At 44.3% G+C, this 16,020-nt stretch overlaps 4 protein-coding genes across 4 annotated transcripts in view; 2 read left to right on the top strand and 2 right to left on the bottom strand.

Annotated features, from left to right (window-relative positions):
- The first annotated feature begins 60 nt into the window (after nt 1–60).
- On the top strand, nt 61–5,314 carry LOC113205473 (trichohyalin-like). Its single transcript, XM_052267619.1, has 8 exons — nt 61–290; nt 683–827; nt 1,881–2,075; nt 2,633–2,816; nt 2,994–3,166; nt 4,063–4,239; nt 4,596–4,808; nt 4,931–5,314. Exons 1-8 carry the CDS (start codon nt 61–63, stop codon nt 5,090–5,092), a joined length of 1,479 nt encoding a protein of 492 aa, XP_052123579.1. The 3' UTR covers nt 5,093–5,314.
- LOC113205472 (WD repeat-containing protein 37) lies at nt 5,304–8,531 on the bottom strand. Its single transcript, XM_026421116.2, has 10 exons — nt 8,307–8,531; nt 7,952–8,139; nt 7,785–7,855; nt 7,587–7,706; nt 7,322–7,510; nt 7,063–7,235; nt 6,709–6,961; nt 6,478–6,616; nt 6,126–6,372; nt 5,304–6,052 (listed from the first exon to the last, which is right to left on the bottom strand). The coding sequence occupies exons 2-10, from the start codon at nt 8,116–8,118 to the stop codon at nt 5,924–5,926; spliced, it is 1,488 nt and encodes a 495-aa protein (XP_026276901.1). The 5' UTR covers nt 8,119–8,139; nt 8,307–8,531; the 3' UTR covers nt 5,304–5,923.
- A 60-nt stretch (nt 8,532–8,591) lies between these two features.
- On the top strand, nt 8,592–10,063 carry LOC113205457 (AN1-type zinc finger protein 1-like). Its single transcript, XM_026421099.2, has 2 exons — nt 8,592–8,757; nt 8,898–10,063. Exon 2 carries the CDS (start codon nt 9,214–9,216, stop codon nt 10,036–10,038), a length of 825 nt encoding a protein of 274 aa, XP_026276884.1. The 5' UTR covers nt 8,592–8,757; nt 8,898–9,213; the 3' UTR covers nt 10,039–10,063.
- Nucleotides 10,064–10,169: 106 nt separating this feature from the next.
- LOC113205476 (rho guanine nucleotide exchange factor 12) overlaps nt 10,170–16,020 on the bottom strand; it is a gene marked incomplete in the record, with an annotated part of 42,812 nt that continues 36,961 nt past the window's right edge. The window contains 11 exon segments of the mRNA XM_052267666.1: nt 10,170–12,673; nt 12,748–12,845; nt 12,919–13,302; nt 13,384–13,557; nt 13,655–13,795; nt 13,883–14,031; nt 14,112–14,231; nt 14,307–14,394; nt 14,526–14,778; nt 14,901–15,329; nt 15,426–15,652. Of these exon segments, the coding sequence (XP_052123626.1) occupies nt 12,596–12,673; nt 12,748–12,845; nt 12,919–13,302; nt 13,384–13,557; nt 13,655–13,795; nt 13,883–14,031; nt 14,112–14,231; nt 14,307–14,394; nt 14,526–14,778; nt 14,901–15,329; nt 15,426–15,652 (2,141 nt within the window).

Here is a 16,020-nt window from a genome sequence, read left to right on the forward strand (position 1 = left end):
CAGTGTGGGAAATTGCCATTGACGTTTGTAAAATGCTTGTTCTGGAAATTTTGCCAGGTGATGCGGCCACCGGGCTCGGACACGCTGCGGCAGCAGTACGAGGCCCAGCAGCGCGCCGCCGGGGACGACGCCGCCGTCGAGCAGGAGACGAGCAAGGAGCTGCAGCGGCTCGCGCTCGCCATGGAGTTCGAGGAGTCCACGCGCGCCAAGGTCATGCACGGCCAGGCGGCCGCCCTGGCGCACGCCTCCGAGCGCTCCGTGCACCTGGACCTGCTGCGCCGTAGGGACCAGTGAGTAGTACGCTCATCAGGGAGGAAATTTACTGGCAATTAGATATAAGAACACAAACAAAAGGTCATCAGGGGTGTGCACTGCACTCCATATGTCATTTTCACATGTTGGGTACTTTTTTCACGGCCCTCTATTCGAGTTCACAGTTGAAAGTGGAAGCTTTTTCAGAAGCCATAATAAAGTAACCCGACCGGGAAAATGTTACCTACGGGGATACAATTATCATGCCCTCTCAAACACTTCCGCTTACAACACCAAGTTCAAGTATAGTGCCGTGATAAAACTACCCCACCCGTCGAAAATGACTTAAATTGTGAGCGATCTTTTATTTGAATACTAAATTCCAGGGTGTCCACGGTTGATCTCTGATGATTGTGATTCCTGTCTGCAGGCTGCGCTCCCTGCTCGCGGCCGAGGGCATCGAGATGGAGGGCGAGCTGAGCGAGCGGGCGGCGCGCGCCGTCGTGGACCTGCAGCAGGCGGCCCGGGAGCGCACCGCCGCCCTCAAGGAGCGCGCCGAGCAGCAGCGCCAGCAGGCACGTGCACGTGCAGTAGAACCGTCTCGTTCAGAGAACCAAATTCAAATAATCCGTGTCTTGCATGTGCCGGGTGATTCAGAGAAGACGCGGGAGCGCGCGGGTGCGCCTTTACCCGATCTGCCCACGAGGGCGCCATAGCCCCCTCGGGTAGGAGTGGAATGTGTGCTTTTTGTACGTTTACAATCTTTGAATTGTAAATGTACGACCCCTTCCCTGTATCGCCCGTTGATTTCGACAGTGTTTGTCTCGGCGCGGCGGCGTTGGCGGGTTGTGTTCGCTGCTCGCCCGCCCCCGCGCGCCGCCACAAATAATCCATGTCTTGATTACCCCTGATGCACTTCCCGCCGCCGATAGCCGCTCGATATTTATAGTTTTTCTCGTCGTCGTGTCGGCGGCGCGCGCCGAGCGCCGGGGCTGATATTTCCTATTCCACATCGATCATTAAGGCGCGTGTGTTCGGCCGCGGCTGACGAGGAACGAGCCGGGCCGAGCCGGGCCGAGCCCTCTTACTTCATATGAAACGGGCGAATCATCAGCGTCTCAACTAAAAAATTGAACCAGAGCCGACGTCTCCGTCGTCATTCTTACCGTTACACTGCCCAGGTAGCAAAATGAAGCAAACTGCATTCGAACCGCATGATATGTCCCATCTGAAACGCGCATTTTAGGCGCATGTACGTACGCGCATATTAGGCGCCTACACGCGGTTTAGGCGCTTTTTAGATTGGCAACAAAATGCACATTTTGTGCAGCTCTGCTATACCTGGGTGACACTGTAAAAAAAAAGTAAGGACACGCGATACGCTGGAAAGTCAAGTGTATGAATGTTGCACACTTGTAGGTGGGTGAAAGTGTCAACTTTCCGTTAAAATTCGCACTTTTCTTGTGCCACCGTGGTGTGTACGAATGTCGTTCAACACACCTAAAGGCGTACGAATGTCGTTCACACTCCCACACGTGTTCGATACATTCACACACCTGCAGGTGCGCGACATTCGCACGCTGCTTGCGCTTTACCGCCGCTGACGGGGACATCCTACACGCCCGCAGGTGGTGGCCCAGGCCCGCGAGAAGCAGGACCGCGAGCGCATCGAGCCGCTGCGGCTGGCGGAGCGCGCCGCCCTCACGCTGGCCTGCAAGGAGGTCAACCTGGGCCAGATGCGGGACCGGCAGGAGCAGCTCGAGGCCGCGCGCGAGGAGCGCCGGCTGCAGCAGGCGCTGCACATCAAGACCATCCAGGCGCAGGTGAAGAATTAGCTAAATTAGCTAATGCATTCGCTAATATGGCCTTAGACTAGAATATAAGCTCTCATAGCTAATTCTTTGCAAGGAGAGCTAATAAATTAGCCACGACAGTTGTGTACAAAATAAAGCAACTAGCTGTAAAAGCTAATATTTTAGCTTTCTTAGCTGGGAATTAGCTAGGAAAGCTAATATTCTAATCTAAGGCCATATTAGCGAACGCATTAGCTAATTTAGCTAGTTCTTTTTTTTCCGTGCGGGGCGGGCGAGCGCCAGGCGGGTAGGCAGAGCCGCACGACACCCGTGTCGAGAGTTTGCCTACCCCCGAGTTCGCAGGCGCTAGAGATGCCATCATGCCGGAACCTTGTGCGCAACGCTGAAAATCGAGGAAAAGCTCATCTACGCGGGCACATTTTATCATGACCTCAAAGCACTACTTCCCCGTGAAAAATGTACTCCATGCGTAAAATTAAATAACGACGGGGTGCATTTCTTATGGCCTTCCGAACCGAAATACACGGCTCCCCCACGTGAGAATCGTCGTGCCCCGCTCTCTGCAGATGGAGCGCGAGGAGCTCGAGGCTCGCGAGGAGCTGGCCCGCAAGAAGGCGCTGTGCGACGCGCTGCGGCAGCAGGTCGAGTACCAGCAGCAGCGCCAGGACCGGCAGCGCGAGGAGGAGCACGCCGAGGCCGTGCGCCGGCTGGACGCGCTGCGCGAGGAGCTGCACCAGGAGCGCCTGCGGGGTACGGTCAACCGGCCAGGGGTGCTCCAATGAAAGAGCACACCGATGTTTCTGGTTTCCCCTTCATTTTCTTGATTATTTATGATTTTCTGAATTTTTCGGATTTTTGAAGTGATTTTGCCATGATTTTTATCTGACTTTTCTGAGTTTCTTTCCCGCCGTGTTTTTTTTTTTGAAGAGATGGAGCGGCGGCGGCTGAAGCGGGAGGAGTTGCAACGGCTGTTCGAGGAGCAGATCCGGCAGCGGGAGCGCGCCATGGCGGAGGAGGCCGACGGCCACTCGGCGCTGGACGAGGCCGTGGCGAGGTCGGCCCGCCAGCAGATCCAGGAGGAGAAGGCGGACCGCTCCAAGGTGAGTATATGGCGCAGCCCGTACCATCCTGATCTATGAAACAGAGTGGTGTTCAGTACCCCCTCACCTGATTTTTAAGACGTGCCGTTTTGGGCGTGTTTAAGTTAGACCCTCACTCAAAATCAGAGGCAGACAACACAATTTTAGTGACAACAGTCAAAGTTTTTTTTGTCAGTGGTGACCAACACGTTTTCTCAACGAAGCAGCAGTCATATACGATACGACGACGTATGAAGTTGAAGTGCAGCAGCGTTGTGTCGTGAGGACGTGGCGGAGGGCGGAGGGGTGGGGACGGTACGGTCAGCCGCCGGGCCACCCCCGCACCGCGACCCCCGACCTGCCCCACCCTCCCGTCTCCCGCGTCCGGCACCGGTGGGGGGGCCCACCACCGCGTGCCCAGAGCGTTGGCCCGGAGCTGTTGGTGGACATGCACTCCAAGCTGATGGGCGACGGTGGCAAGCGGGCCGGTGGCGCCGCGGACCGACTCGAGCAGCCACCGCGGGTGGTGGCCCCCGAGGCCGTGCGGCGGGTGGCGCGCGACGCTGTGGTCAAGGCCGTGGCGCAGGGCGTGCTGGAGGCGGTGGCGAGGCGGGCAGCCCGGCAGGACATGCAACAGGGCGCGCAGCAGGGCGGGCAGCAGGGCGGGCAGCAGGGCGTGCAGCAGGGCGTGCAGCAGGGCGTGCAGCAGGGCGTGCAGCAGGGCGTGCAGCAGGGCGTGCAGCAGGGCGTGCTGGAGGCGGTGGCGAGGCGGGCCGCCCGGCAGGACGTGCAGCAGGGCGCGCAGCGAGGCGCAGCCGCGCCCAAGACGGTCCGCTTCCTGCCGGGGCAGCCCGTCCCGAGCCGCGAGCAGCGCGACGCCCGGCTCCCGCTCAGACGGCTCGCCTCCCCCTCCTCAGGTGGACGCGGCGGCCGAGATGAAGATGTTCATGGCGCACGTGGCGGCGCTGCGGAAGCAGCAGGAGCTGGCCGACCTGGAGGAGCAGCGGATCCGCGACGAGCACGCCGCCTCCATACAGCGCGACCAGGACGAGCGCCGCTGTCGGGCCAACGCTGCGCGGAAGCGCATGCTGCAGGTGAGGAGGGGAAGCCGTGCTAGGGGATTTTTCGGAAAGTGCGTCCGTCTCTGCCGTCACGAAATTGCCAAGTTCAGCCTGTGCGAGCTCTCGGCGCCTTGCGGGTAGGCAACATCTTGCCTGCAGTGCACGGGTGTACGGCGGGGTGGCCTACTCGTAGTCTCGCAGGCGCCCAGTTCCCCGAATTTCAGAAAGAAAAAACCGGGCGTATATTGTGGACGACCCCCTAGCCCACTAGGAAAGACGATGTCTACATTTTAATTTTATCTGGAACGCTCAAAACAAAAGAAATGCAGTGGTAAAAGTACCCCACCCAACAAAATTCGAGTGCGGTGCATGTCGGTGTGCATGTGCAGGACACGCTGGAGGGGCGGCGCCGGCAGCTGGAGACGGCGCAGATGGCCCGGGCGCGCGAGGCGCTGGAGGCCGCGGAGGAGGCGGAGCGGGTGCGGCGCTGCCGGGAGGACAACCTGCAGCTGGCGGCCGACCTGCAGAGGCGGAAGGCCGAGGAGCAGCGGCGCTACGCCGACGACCTGCGCCAGCAGATCAGCTACCAGAAGCTGCTCAAGGTGGGGCACGCGTCACGGATCATTTTAATAGAGTGACGATTATGTGTGCAAGTTTAAATAATTATAATAAAAATTTAAAAAAAACAACAGCAAATAATTTAGACATCCCTGCCTGTGCACAGGATCGACAGGCGCAGGAGGAGCGGCTGCAGTTGGAGCAGGCCAGGCAAGAGGAGCAGCAGTATCAGCAGAGAGTCAGGCAGCTGCTGCAGAATCCGCAGAAGTACTCGACCCACCCGTTCCGACTCAAGATTGAAGGCAAAGCGCTCAGCTGGCCAGAGTAGGGGCAGCAACAACAGAATCTTTCATTACATCAAATTTTTTGTGATCCTAAGTGGTGGACATTTCTACTTTTCCATAAAAAATAAAATAAGGAACTAACCTGTATGAATTAAAGAAACAAATATATATATATTCACAATCATTAAAATATCTCATTAGTTTCGAGAAAGGAAATAATGTAAGTTTTTCAGGGCTCAAAATAAAGACTCAAAATAACCTTACAACCATAATTGTAATTTGTATACCATTACAGAACATTTTTCTTCAAATTGAAGCACAAGGATCACAGAGGCATAAATTAAAAGAACAAATTGGTAACAGTATTGCCCAACTGAAAATCCTCACATAAGAACTCCAGAGGTTTGCTTCACGCATTTCTATTTTTGTATCTATAGACTAAAATCTTGGTAACTATCTTTCTAATCATTGTTTGTTTCAATGCAATAAAGCAAAAACGCAAATTTTAAAGCAGAAAAAAAAATTAAGACAAGAACTTAAGTAAGGAAGCGTCTCACAAAATTAATGTTGTCTCAAAAGAATATTTGGTCTTGGTTGACTTCCCGGCCATAAAAATTAAAGAGCATTCTTATCCTGAAAATTCAATTCAACTTTGGGTATTTGCAAATTTCAGTCTTATGTAAATGCCCCCAAGCCTGATAGTGCCAAATTTTTAAAATTTCTCCACTTATGCTGGAGTACATATTTTTTCTTCTGAAAGCAGATTAGATTTAATAAAGTTCGACAAACCAACAATTTTATCAACCTTCATGATAATCTAATCCCAACAAAATAAGCACAATTATTTGCTGAAATAACTTTCACCAATGATATACCTAATTTTCTTTACAGGGTTGAATTGACCATCCTAATACTAATCTGTCAAAACCACACGAATAGAAGTTTGTGGAGCCATCTGCTTTGTCATCTCCCCAGGCAACACAGCATACCATGCGACGATGACCCTGAGAAAAACACAAATTTTTTGTCAGAACGATTCAAGTTAACAGGCTAATAACAGACACATTAATTATTTACCTGTCTGCTTGATCGAGGTAATCTTGCCAAACGATTACCACTGAGGTCAAACAAGCGCACTTGTCGGTTATCGTACGGTATGCCTATGACTCCAGAAGGAGATACTGCAATACGATTAGCTGATGAGTCGGAACGAATGGTAGCAAGTGGTGACCGCATATTTCTAAGGTCCCACACTTTGACACTTCTATCATCTGAGCCAGAGACAACTTTATCTTCACGAGTGAAAACAGCGCATGTAACAGTCCTGTAGATATTATAAGAATGAAGAATTTTAGTAATAAAACGAAACATGAAATAGATGGATTATTTAGTGAGAAGAAAAGGAAAAATGTATGCAAATAATACTAACTCTGTATGGCCTTGAAACACAGAGACAGAGTGAATGGGCTCTCTGAAATCCCACAGCCTGAAAGTTGTATCAATTGATGAAGTCACCACAAGACGCTGAGAGTGATGTGAAGATGCATATGTAAGTTCTTGATCATGCCCTGATAAAATAGATATTTAAAAATAAATAAGTATTTGACTGCATATCGTAGGGGAATACAATTAAGTATAAGTAAAGATAAAAAATCCTTACCACACAGCGAATGCAAGAGCTCCCCTGTCTCAACATCGTACAAAGAAGCTGTACGATCCCAAGAGGCAGTTATAACTTGGTCAGCATTTGGAAGCCAGTCAGCAGCCATGACGGCATTAGAATGTCCTACAAGTTCGCGTACCGGAGTGCGTAAGCAGGGCGACCCATCCATCAGCTCAGCTGCAAAGTCGTCTGCTCCGTAATCATCTTTATCACAGTTTGAATCATCTTCATCCATGGAAGATGGCTTCTTCTAAAGATAGAGTTAAATCACTCAGAATTACATAATGTAAACTAATTTATAAAGAAAAGAATGAATTCAAAAGATTGTTTTCTGATAAGGCAGTAGCTTACAACATGTTCCCATGTAACTGCAGCCTGCCAGATGTGAGCAGTCTGATCTCCGCTTGCTGTCAAGACTAAATCCCTCGAGGGATGAAATTTGATTGAATTCACAGAACCTTGGTGTCCTAGGTACTGAAGTAAACAACGACCTTTCTCTACACTCCAAATGCAAGCACTGTGGTCTAAAAATATCAAAGATAGCAATGAAATATTTTTTCAACAGAATGAAATCCTTTGCATGAGCATAACTGATTTGGTAAGAAATTACCTGCAGATGCAGTTCCAATCAAAGCCTGCCCAGGCCGTGCGACAGAAACATCCCACACACCATCACGATGACCAGAAAACTGACTCACAAGCGAACACCCAATGGTAGGGCCTTTAAAGCTTGACACTATTTTGCTTGTCTGGGCTTTTAGTTTATGTGCTGTTTTGAGTTTTTGAGACGAGCCAAGACCTTATTTTATAAAACAAAACTTTGGTAAGCGAAATATACGTTAAGATTAAACTTCATTAATTAAACGAGCACATACCCTTGTATTTGGAAGCAGATTTAGTAACATGCTCAAAATCCGGGCAATCTATACCATGTTTTTCATACAATGCCGTTTCTCTCTCTAATCTTTCATTTAAATTATCCACTTTCTCTTGCACTAAAGAAAAAAAGTTAATTACATAGACACAGGACAACCACGACCTTATCAATGGAAAAGTAAACACAAAGTACTCACACTGAGCATTTTCTGTGTACAATGATTCAAATTCTCTCTCTATCTGTGAAAATAACTCACGGAGCCGAGCCCTATATCATGGGGAAAATGTTTGGTTTCAGTATACAAAACAAAGTCAATAGTGTCAGACAGTCCAAAAAGGGAGGAATTAATAAGGTTTGACATACCGTAGTATGGGAGGCATGGTAGAATCGGAGTCAAATTCGTACTTTAAGCGACCAAATCCAGATGTATCAGAGTCTGCTGAAGCAGCTGTACCTCTAGGAAAAGAGCCTAGTCTTTTGCTCTTGGAATGCTTACCTCCTGAGCTACTGATCACATCAAACTGGGGCATTTTTCAAGCATATGATATTGCCTGTGGAAGATAAACCGATGGTGTGTAGAGTGATTTGTAGCTGTTTCATTAATAAATGGAACTTGCAAGAAAATTAAAAAGCAAAGCATAATTAAGGATTTTACGAAGAAAATATTTTAGGCATAACCCTTCGTTCAATCGGTAAACAACATTTGGCACATACTTACTGCTTCATAAGGTTGCAAAACTCCCCAGGTGGTTGAGCGTCAGCGTTGTTCCCCGTTCGATCGCCAACACCCATTCAGATGACCCTCGAGGAAGTCCAATCGTTTGCAGAAATATACCCGAGAATTAGTACAAAATCTTCAATGTCATCAAAATCAGCCCCAAAAAGATAGGGAGAACTGTCAAAAGTGTCATGGAAGCAGAAGGAAAATATTGAATGATGCAACGTGCGATTCACATTCATATGACATCACAGCGACTCACACATCTGCCATGTGCCTCATCCGACACCGACCGCCACCGCCACCCCCCCTCCCCAACCGGTTCGGCTGCTCCGTCATTTTGCTTAACCTCGGCAATATTTATTTACTATTTGCTCAGAGAAGTTCGGTTACTTGTCTTCGAGGGTTGTTCACTCAGCTACGGAGTTATATAATATTGTTTACAGTTTAAGTGAGTTACTTCGACGACTACGATAGCACTGAACTTCTCTTTCACATGTTATTTCTGGTGCTCTTAAAGCTATTCTAGGATCGTTCAATTCTTTCTTTGTTTTGTTTCGTTTTGTTCACGTTCTCTTTTGTTTGTTTAAGGTGCTATGACTGATGGCCCATTTGCAGGCTACTGACAGTCAGGCTGTTGTCCAGGGTGACTTGCGCACTGGCCTTGACAGTCAAGTTCTCGTTGGCCATATATCAGAAGTAGTGGACACAGCGTGGAAGGAGGACAAGTTACCTCAAGAAGATATTTCAGTGCCTCTTGCTGAGCTCCCAGATCCAGACGCAGACAACGGAGACTGGCAAATGACATTGAAGAAACAAGAGGAACGGTGGACTGACTTATCCCTCGACGTGCTGAGAGACCAGCAGACCCAGCCGCTCCAGAACTAACCAGGACCAGCACTAAAAAATGGAGCTGCCTAAGATAGGTGAGCGATGCTTTGTCGCCACTTGCTCACAGTTGGATTTCCTGCCAATCAGTTGTAACTACTGTTCCCAAACCTTTTGCAAAGATCATTCATTACCCATGAATCATGAGTGCTCAAGCGTGCCAGACAATTCAATTTCTGATGATCAGGCAGTGGCTACCATAGAGAGCTACCCGTGCAGTTCTGATGCTTGTGATGTGCGGGACGTGATAGAGCTGCTGTGCACTCATTGCAAAAAACATTTTTGTGTATCACATCGCCACCATGGATGCATGGATCCCAGAAGGGAAGCACAAAGGGCTCGCCGAGAAAGATTTGAAGCCCCTAAAAGACAATTCAATCAAGCTAAAGAAGCTGTCAATAAAATGCTTGATGAGAAAATAGAAAAAAATCGAGCATTAAGTGGAACAAAGAAGGACACTGCTAATAAAATTCAGCTGATGAGGATAAAGCAGAAAGCTACAGGGCGGAAAAATGTGCCTATCTCCTCTCGAACATACTTTCTTGCTCATTGGATTCCCAACGGAAGCACAGAGCCTCAAAGCAAGGCAGTATTTGTTAACAAAGAATGGCCTTTAGGTCGAGTTGTCGATGAAATTGGAGATCAGTGCAAAATTATTACTGACCCTAATCCATCATCACCTAAACTCCGCCTTTTTCACATGAGTGGTGAAATATTGTGTGAAGATATGTCTATACAATTACAAAAGTTACTTGAAGCTGATACAGTAATTGATGGGGCTAGTTTAATTATTGATTTTCAATCACCAGCTAATGTTGAATCTTCAAATACAAGTGATCAATAAAAGTGATTTCTTTTGTTTGACCATATATGAATACTGTACAATTTAGCCTTTTACACATTTCTTTAATCAAGTATGGTACCCTCAACAAATGTAAGTCTGATTATTGTAAGAGGAGCTTAAAGTTCAGGAAATTGTTTGCTGATTCTTTTATTCAACATAATATACAAAGATCTAATACATTAATAATATTTTAAAATCAGCTTCACTGGAATAGGGGCTGTAAGCATTAGTGTCAAGCCAAACCAATACTGATCTTTACTATCATGGTGCCAATCAATCTGCCAATGGTTTTCAATGCAGCTGAGTGCGATAATACTAAAATTAATCAGATGGTACAGTAATTGGAGCTGTCTTGGGACTTCCACAGACACCACAGGGAAACAAAGTACAAGTATGCAAGTGTAATATTCATCTACTTTACAATTTACAGAAGCAAGAGAGCAGTAGCTCCAACCACTTGATTTTTGTCAAACTAAAATCTGTTTAAACTAACAATAATTTAAAAACTGGAATCACATAGATAAATGATGAATAAACTACTTTAACAACACTAAAGAACAACAATATTCATTTGCATCTTTGGATTTTCAGTTTGTTTTGATGGGAATATTACTTCTAGAATGACTTTATCATTTACAATTCAATACCATTCATCTCTGTAATTGTCATAGCATTAAAAAACCATGAATCACAAAATGACTTGAGATGGATAGAAACACCACAACTTTAAGATTATTTGATTATGCATGAACAAGTGCAAACTAGAGAGAGCATATGATAGTACGGATGCTACTTCACCTCTCTGCCTCATCTTTGAATCAATGTTGACAGTTCTTGTTTTCTGAGAATAGGATTCCTAAAAACATCAGATTGAATGATTGAAATGCTCATAAATGTAACCAAATTGAAACTTACAGTCACATTTGGCTTAAATGCTAGGTACATTTGTAACACAAATTATAGAGCAAAAATGCTGGTAAATGAGACTGTGTGACTTGGCAAATGCAGAGTCACACTAGACATGCAAAGAGCATGTGACTAGACTCCAACAATTCAAAACTAAAAGTCAGAATTAAGAAATTTCAACTAAGAGATTTACTAAAATACAGTGTCATTGCAGATAATTTTAATTTAAAAGCAACAGTCGACGTTCACAAATTTGCCAACTGAACTCTCAGATATATGGCAAAAAGCAATTAATTTTACATGCAAGTTCATATATATGAAAGGACAATACTTTCACAAATAAAAAAATAAATTTAAGATAATTACTAAACTTTGCACATAGATCTGTGAAAACATCTTACAGGTAAAGAACAAGAAAATAGAACATATTTTAAATTGTGGAATTAAGAATAAGAGTTATTGAATGTTCCCAAAAGACTCACTCAAAATAGAAATAATAAAACAAAGACAAGAAATTTAGGATAATATAGGCCATTATTAAAACTTGATCAGTCAAGAAACAAGTTAAGACTCAAAACGTTGATTTAAAAAAAACAAAATTCATTTTAACATTGATTTTCTTAAAAGTAGAAGTAACTGAACAGTTGATACAAACAGGGAAATAACAGAATAAAGACATCAGTTCAGAACTTAAGTACCAAATTCATATTTCTCGTAACATATATAACTAGATATGCAATTGAAATAAATTCTATCATTTTACGAATGTCTGTCTGATGGCAAAGAACTTAATGATTTAGCTGGGACTACTTGAACAGAGCTCCAAAGAACTTTAATCGGAACCTTAGGGTTTAATATTGGAATGTCTAAGGTTATGATAGAATATTCAAGCACTAATTTTTGTCTTGTATCTGAAAAAGGGGGAAAAAAGATTGTGGAAATATGAACAAGTACCAGAAGAATGTCTGTTAAAAAGTTCAAGTATGTGAATTGATTTTCACTTCAACACATCCCGACTGTTCAACTCTGAAATATTTCATTGAAAACAAAACAAAAACATGATTTTAACACAAGCACGACAATAAGATTTCCCATTAAATAAATACACAAAAAGAAACAAAATGATATCACACCAAAGAATACAACAGCTTTCCCAAAAGTCTCTCCTCATACACATCACACTCCTGATGCACAGTATCACAGTTTTGCAATGGAAAACTTAGGATGAAATTGATTAAAAATGATATTCAATTGAAAACATATGCACACTGGTAAGCAATAACAAAGGACACTTAAAATAGATTTTAACAGTTATCTACAAATAGTTTCTCTCTCTACATGTCACTTAAATTTGTAATGTTGCACCCAAATGAAATCAACATTTGTGACAATGTTAGGTGTAACAATTTCAGAGGAGAGGTGCAACAGTTACAGGTAAAATAGTGCATTGAATTAGTAACAATAACAATGCTTGAGAATTCCACACCCTAAAGACTAAGTACTTGATACTCAGAAGAGATGCTAAGACTAGTTTCAGCTCCGGGGCACTGAGAGCTGCTAAGGAGATAAAGACTCCAGTTTTATAAATGCCTGCATCTAACTTATGAATAGGATAGTTGGTTGACCTTGAGACTCTTCCTCTTGTGAATGACTAGTGTGGACTGCCCTCACTCTCATTCACACCACTTCTTTTTTCAGCTGCTCCGCAGTCAGTTGTTCCATCCTCCTCCTGAATATTTTTTTTTTGAATTACTGATACTGAAAAGTATTGGAATATTTGAGGAGAGTTATTAGAAAGCTTACCTCTTTTTCTTTCAGAACCACAGATGCTGCACTGTCCTGTCCCGATTCTGTTTCAGTCTCCCCTGCAAGTGACAGCCTTGGAAGTAATTCTTCCAAGACTTAAGTTTTAAAAGATTATATGAGATTGATCCCAGAGCCAAAAAAGTAAATATTATAGGTCTAGACTCATACCTTCAGAGACATCATTGTTCCACTCATTAGAAAGCCGATTGGAGCTTCCTTCACCACCTGTTATTTCATTATCAGAAGGAGTGTTGGGTTGTGATTCAGCCTTTTCTCTCCTTTGACTTTCATGCATCACATGAAGCTGTTCTCGACACCTTTGAAGTTCACGTCTCAATCTTTCTCGTTCCTCGTCTCTCTCTTTCATCATTTTCAACAACTGTGTTAATTGAGTTCCAATTGAGGAAGACACATCTATTAAACGATCAATTGGAACACTTGGCATGCAGGTTGATCGCCGATCCAATCGCGGGGAGGATCCTACAGATGCCACTACAGTGTCTTCTTCTGATACTCGTAAACTCTCATTTAGAACCGACGATAACAAATTGACTGAAAGGAGTAAAAATAAAACCAATTAATGAATTGAAGATAAAAATAGAGAGCCAGTTTCATACATCCCACACACGCTACCTTGATTAATAGCAGCAAGCACAACTTCTGCTGCTTCCTTGTCATGGCTGGGCTGAGCAGCAATTTCAGCAATAGTGCTAAACTCCTCCCGCGGAACATGTAGAATATCCGCAACTAGTTGCTGCTTTTCCAAGAGAGCTTGACGAACGGCTTCATCCTTTCTTCTTAATCGCTCTTTGAGAAAAATACACAAACAGATAATAGTTAGTGATTCAAAACATTGCAGATTAAGTGTTTGGTATTGCATGTTTCTATAGATTGGCAGACTTACCTATGGGAGTAAGAACTGGTTCCGCAGTTAGGACAGACCGTTGTGAAACTCTTACTTCTGACGGTTCAATGAGAGCATTCTCTTCAGTTGTAAGCCTTAAGGGCTCACTCCTCCTATGGAACGAGGGTGAAACAACGGAATCTGTATCAAAAGAGAGGGTAATTGTAGTACATATCGCAATTTCATAAAAAAAACTTTAATCTCAAAGGATAAAATATTTAATCCTACCACCAGTAGGTGTTTTGGGTGTTGATGATGACTGGGGACCTTGAATATTGCCACTTGCAACAGGGGTACTGGTTGATAATGCATCACCAGGATGTTTATCCGAAACAGATGTATCATCCTCAGGACAACTCTGAGGAACATCATCAGGACTGGAAAAGGGTAAAATTCCAGTCATTACAAAATTAAAAAAAGCCTAGGTAAGATCTAAGATGATGAAGGGGTCACTTACACTTTGTCTTTATCACCATCCATCGATTCATCTGGCTGATTATTGGAGACTTCAGATCTGCGACTTCTGTTATCAGTTTTCTTATACTTTTCAGCAGCTTCTGATATTCGACGAAACCATCTGGAAAGTTGATAACTGTTGATTTAAAAGTTCTTTAGCAGAATGGATTTTGACACATACTAAAAAGGAACTTACACTTTTCTTTCAGAAGAGGAAGAAGCTACAAGGTCATAAATTTGTGCCCCGTTATGTGAAGTGTTTACTAAATAGAGCGCTTTCTTGTCTGAAAATTGAGTAAATTAGCATTAGTAACTATTCAGTTATTGGTTTAAAAAATACAGTGATTTATAAACCATAGAGCTGTAATACAAAGCAGTGCAGAGAATGAAACAATACAACTTGCATCTTACATACCAACAGCATTTGGCCGCACTAATACAGTGGACACTTTAATTATCGGGGACAAAGTTGGAGCGCGCTCATTAGAGCTTGCGCCTCCTGAATTTACATTGTAATACTTTAAAATAAATTTGTCATCTTGTCTTTGCAGTAATATGATGATTTCTTCCATAAGTAGTACATGCAAATCTACAAATTTCTGTCTGCTCCCAATGCGCCAGTTGAGGGGACCCTCATGAATTAACTTATGTTTTGTAATATCCAGGTTCTAATAATTAAAAGAAATAATTGAAATCATAAAAACAAAAATAGATACCAGAAATAAAAACAACTTATAAAAGAGTTAAAAATGCGACAGAGAAAAAAGCAAAAGAGAAATAAAGTAGTTACCCGGAATTCCTGGCACCCATCAGATTTATCAAATGCTGATCGGTCAATACGTTTCTGTATTCCCACAAGCTTGTGATTATCTTCAGCTTCTCTAACAGCTACATTAACATAGTTCAGAATTTCCTTTGTTCTCTCCAGAGCCCTTTGTATTTTGACATACTCAGGCGAAAAGGAATCATCTGGATTTGATGAATACTTCAATAGATTTTCAAATAGGAGAGGATACTTCGTTAACCGCAACATGCCAGCTGGCAATATGTCTTTCAGTTGAAGTCGCCTGCACATTGGGTTAGCTTCAGCTTCTGTTAGGAAATTATGAAATTTTGGTTCTTTCTTGCGCCGATCTTTCAGAGTCTCTAAGGATATCTGTTGCCGTGCACAGAAAGTACCAGCTGCTACTTCAAACTCATGGCCAGCAGGGCCATCAAACTGTACAAAAGATAGTAGAACAATGATCAACAAATAAATGGTAAACCCAAAACTTCAATCGTCAATGACAAACCACAAAAGTAGGGAATTGCTTACCAAACTCAGTAACAAGTCTCCAACCTCACCAACAACAGGGTTCTCCTTGCGCTTGGCTTTAAAGGAGTTATTAATATTACTGTGTAGCTCCAGCATCTTCTCCAGGTTCTTGAAGACACGGTCCATCTGCTGGTCATACAGCAGTCCAGCTTCCAGCATGGGTCTCCGGAACACCAGGTCCAGCACTTTCAGCGTCCGGACGTGCGAGCGCTCCGTGTGGAATAGCTCTGGAGAGACAAGGCAGAAAATGAAGAAAACAACTAATGATGTTTGAACCTAAGTTTCAAAGCAGCTCTAAACTGGATACTTAGGAACGGAATTTTCAGAAACAGGATTGTTTCATGACATGACACTGGTTTTCTACTAAAGTTTGGGGAGTTATTTCGTTTTGATAGGTCTAATTCCACCGCCCCCAAAAAAAAAATCCTTTACACAAATTTCAATAATTTAACTAAGGGTCTCTTCTCCGTTCCCAAAACCAATTCCAGGTACTTATTTTAATACAGTTTCATTTCAGTTAGGTCAAGTTTCCGCCTGCCTGGCGACACAAATGCGCCACCACCACCTGGGTAGAGTGCGGCGGTGTGGGGTGGGG

This window comes from Frankliniella occidentalis, unplaced genomic scaffold, assembly GCF_000697945.3.
Source record: "Frankliniella occidentalis isolate FOCC.00 unplaced genomic scaffold, Focc_3.1 Scaffold56, whole genome shotgun sequence".
NCBI classification, from domain to species: Eukaryota; Metazoa; Arthropoda; class Insecta; order Thysanoptera; family Thripidae; genus Frankliniella; species Frankliniella occidentalis.

What these genes read in the sequence shown, in the direction of transcription:
- LOC113205473 (XM_052267619.1), top strand. Translation starts at nt 61, where the DNA reads ATGCGGCCACCGGGCTCGGACACGCTGCGGCAGCAGTACGAGGCCCAG. An exon ending in GCACCAGGAGCGCCTGCGGG is followed by an intron (nt 2,817 to 2,993) that starts GTACGGTCAACC and finishes TTTTTTTTGAAG; the next exon opens with AGATGGAGCGGCGGCGGCTG. An exon ending in GCTACCAGAAGCTGCTCAAG is followed by an intron (nt 4,809 to 4,930) that starts GTGGGGCACGCG and finishes GCCTGTGCACAG; the next exon opens with GATCGACAGGCGCAGGAGGA.
- LOC113205472 (XM_026421116.2), bottom strand. Translation starts at nt 8,118, where the DNA reads ATGCCCCAGTTTGATGTGATCAGTAGCTCAGGAGGTAAGCATTCCAAG. An exon ending in ATCTGCTTCCAAATACAAGG is followed by an intron (nt 7,511 to 7,586) that starts GTATGTGCTCGT and finishes TTATAAAATAAG; the next exon opens with GTCTTGGCTCGTCTCAAAAA. An exon ending in CAGTTACATGGGAACATGTT is followed by an intron (nt 6,962 to 7,062) that starts GTAAGCTACTGC and finishes CTCTATCTTTAG; the next exon opens with AAGAAGCCATCTTCCATGGA.
- LOC113205457 (XM_026421099.2), top strand. Translation starts at nt 9,214, where the DNA reads ATGGAGCTGCCTAAGATAGGTGAGCGATGCTTTGTCGCCACTTGCTCA.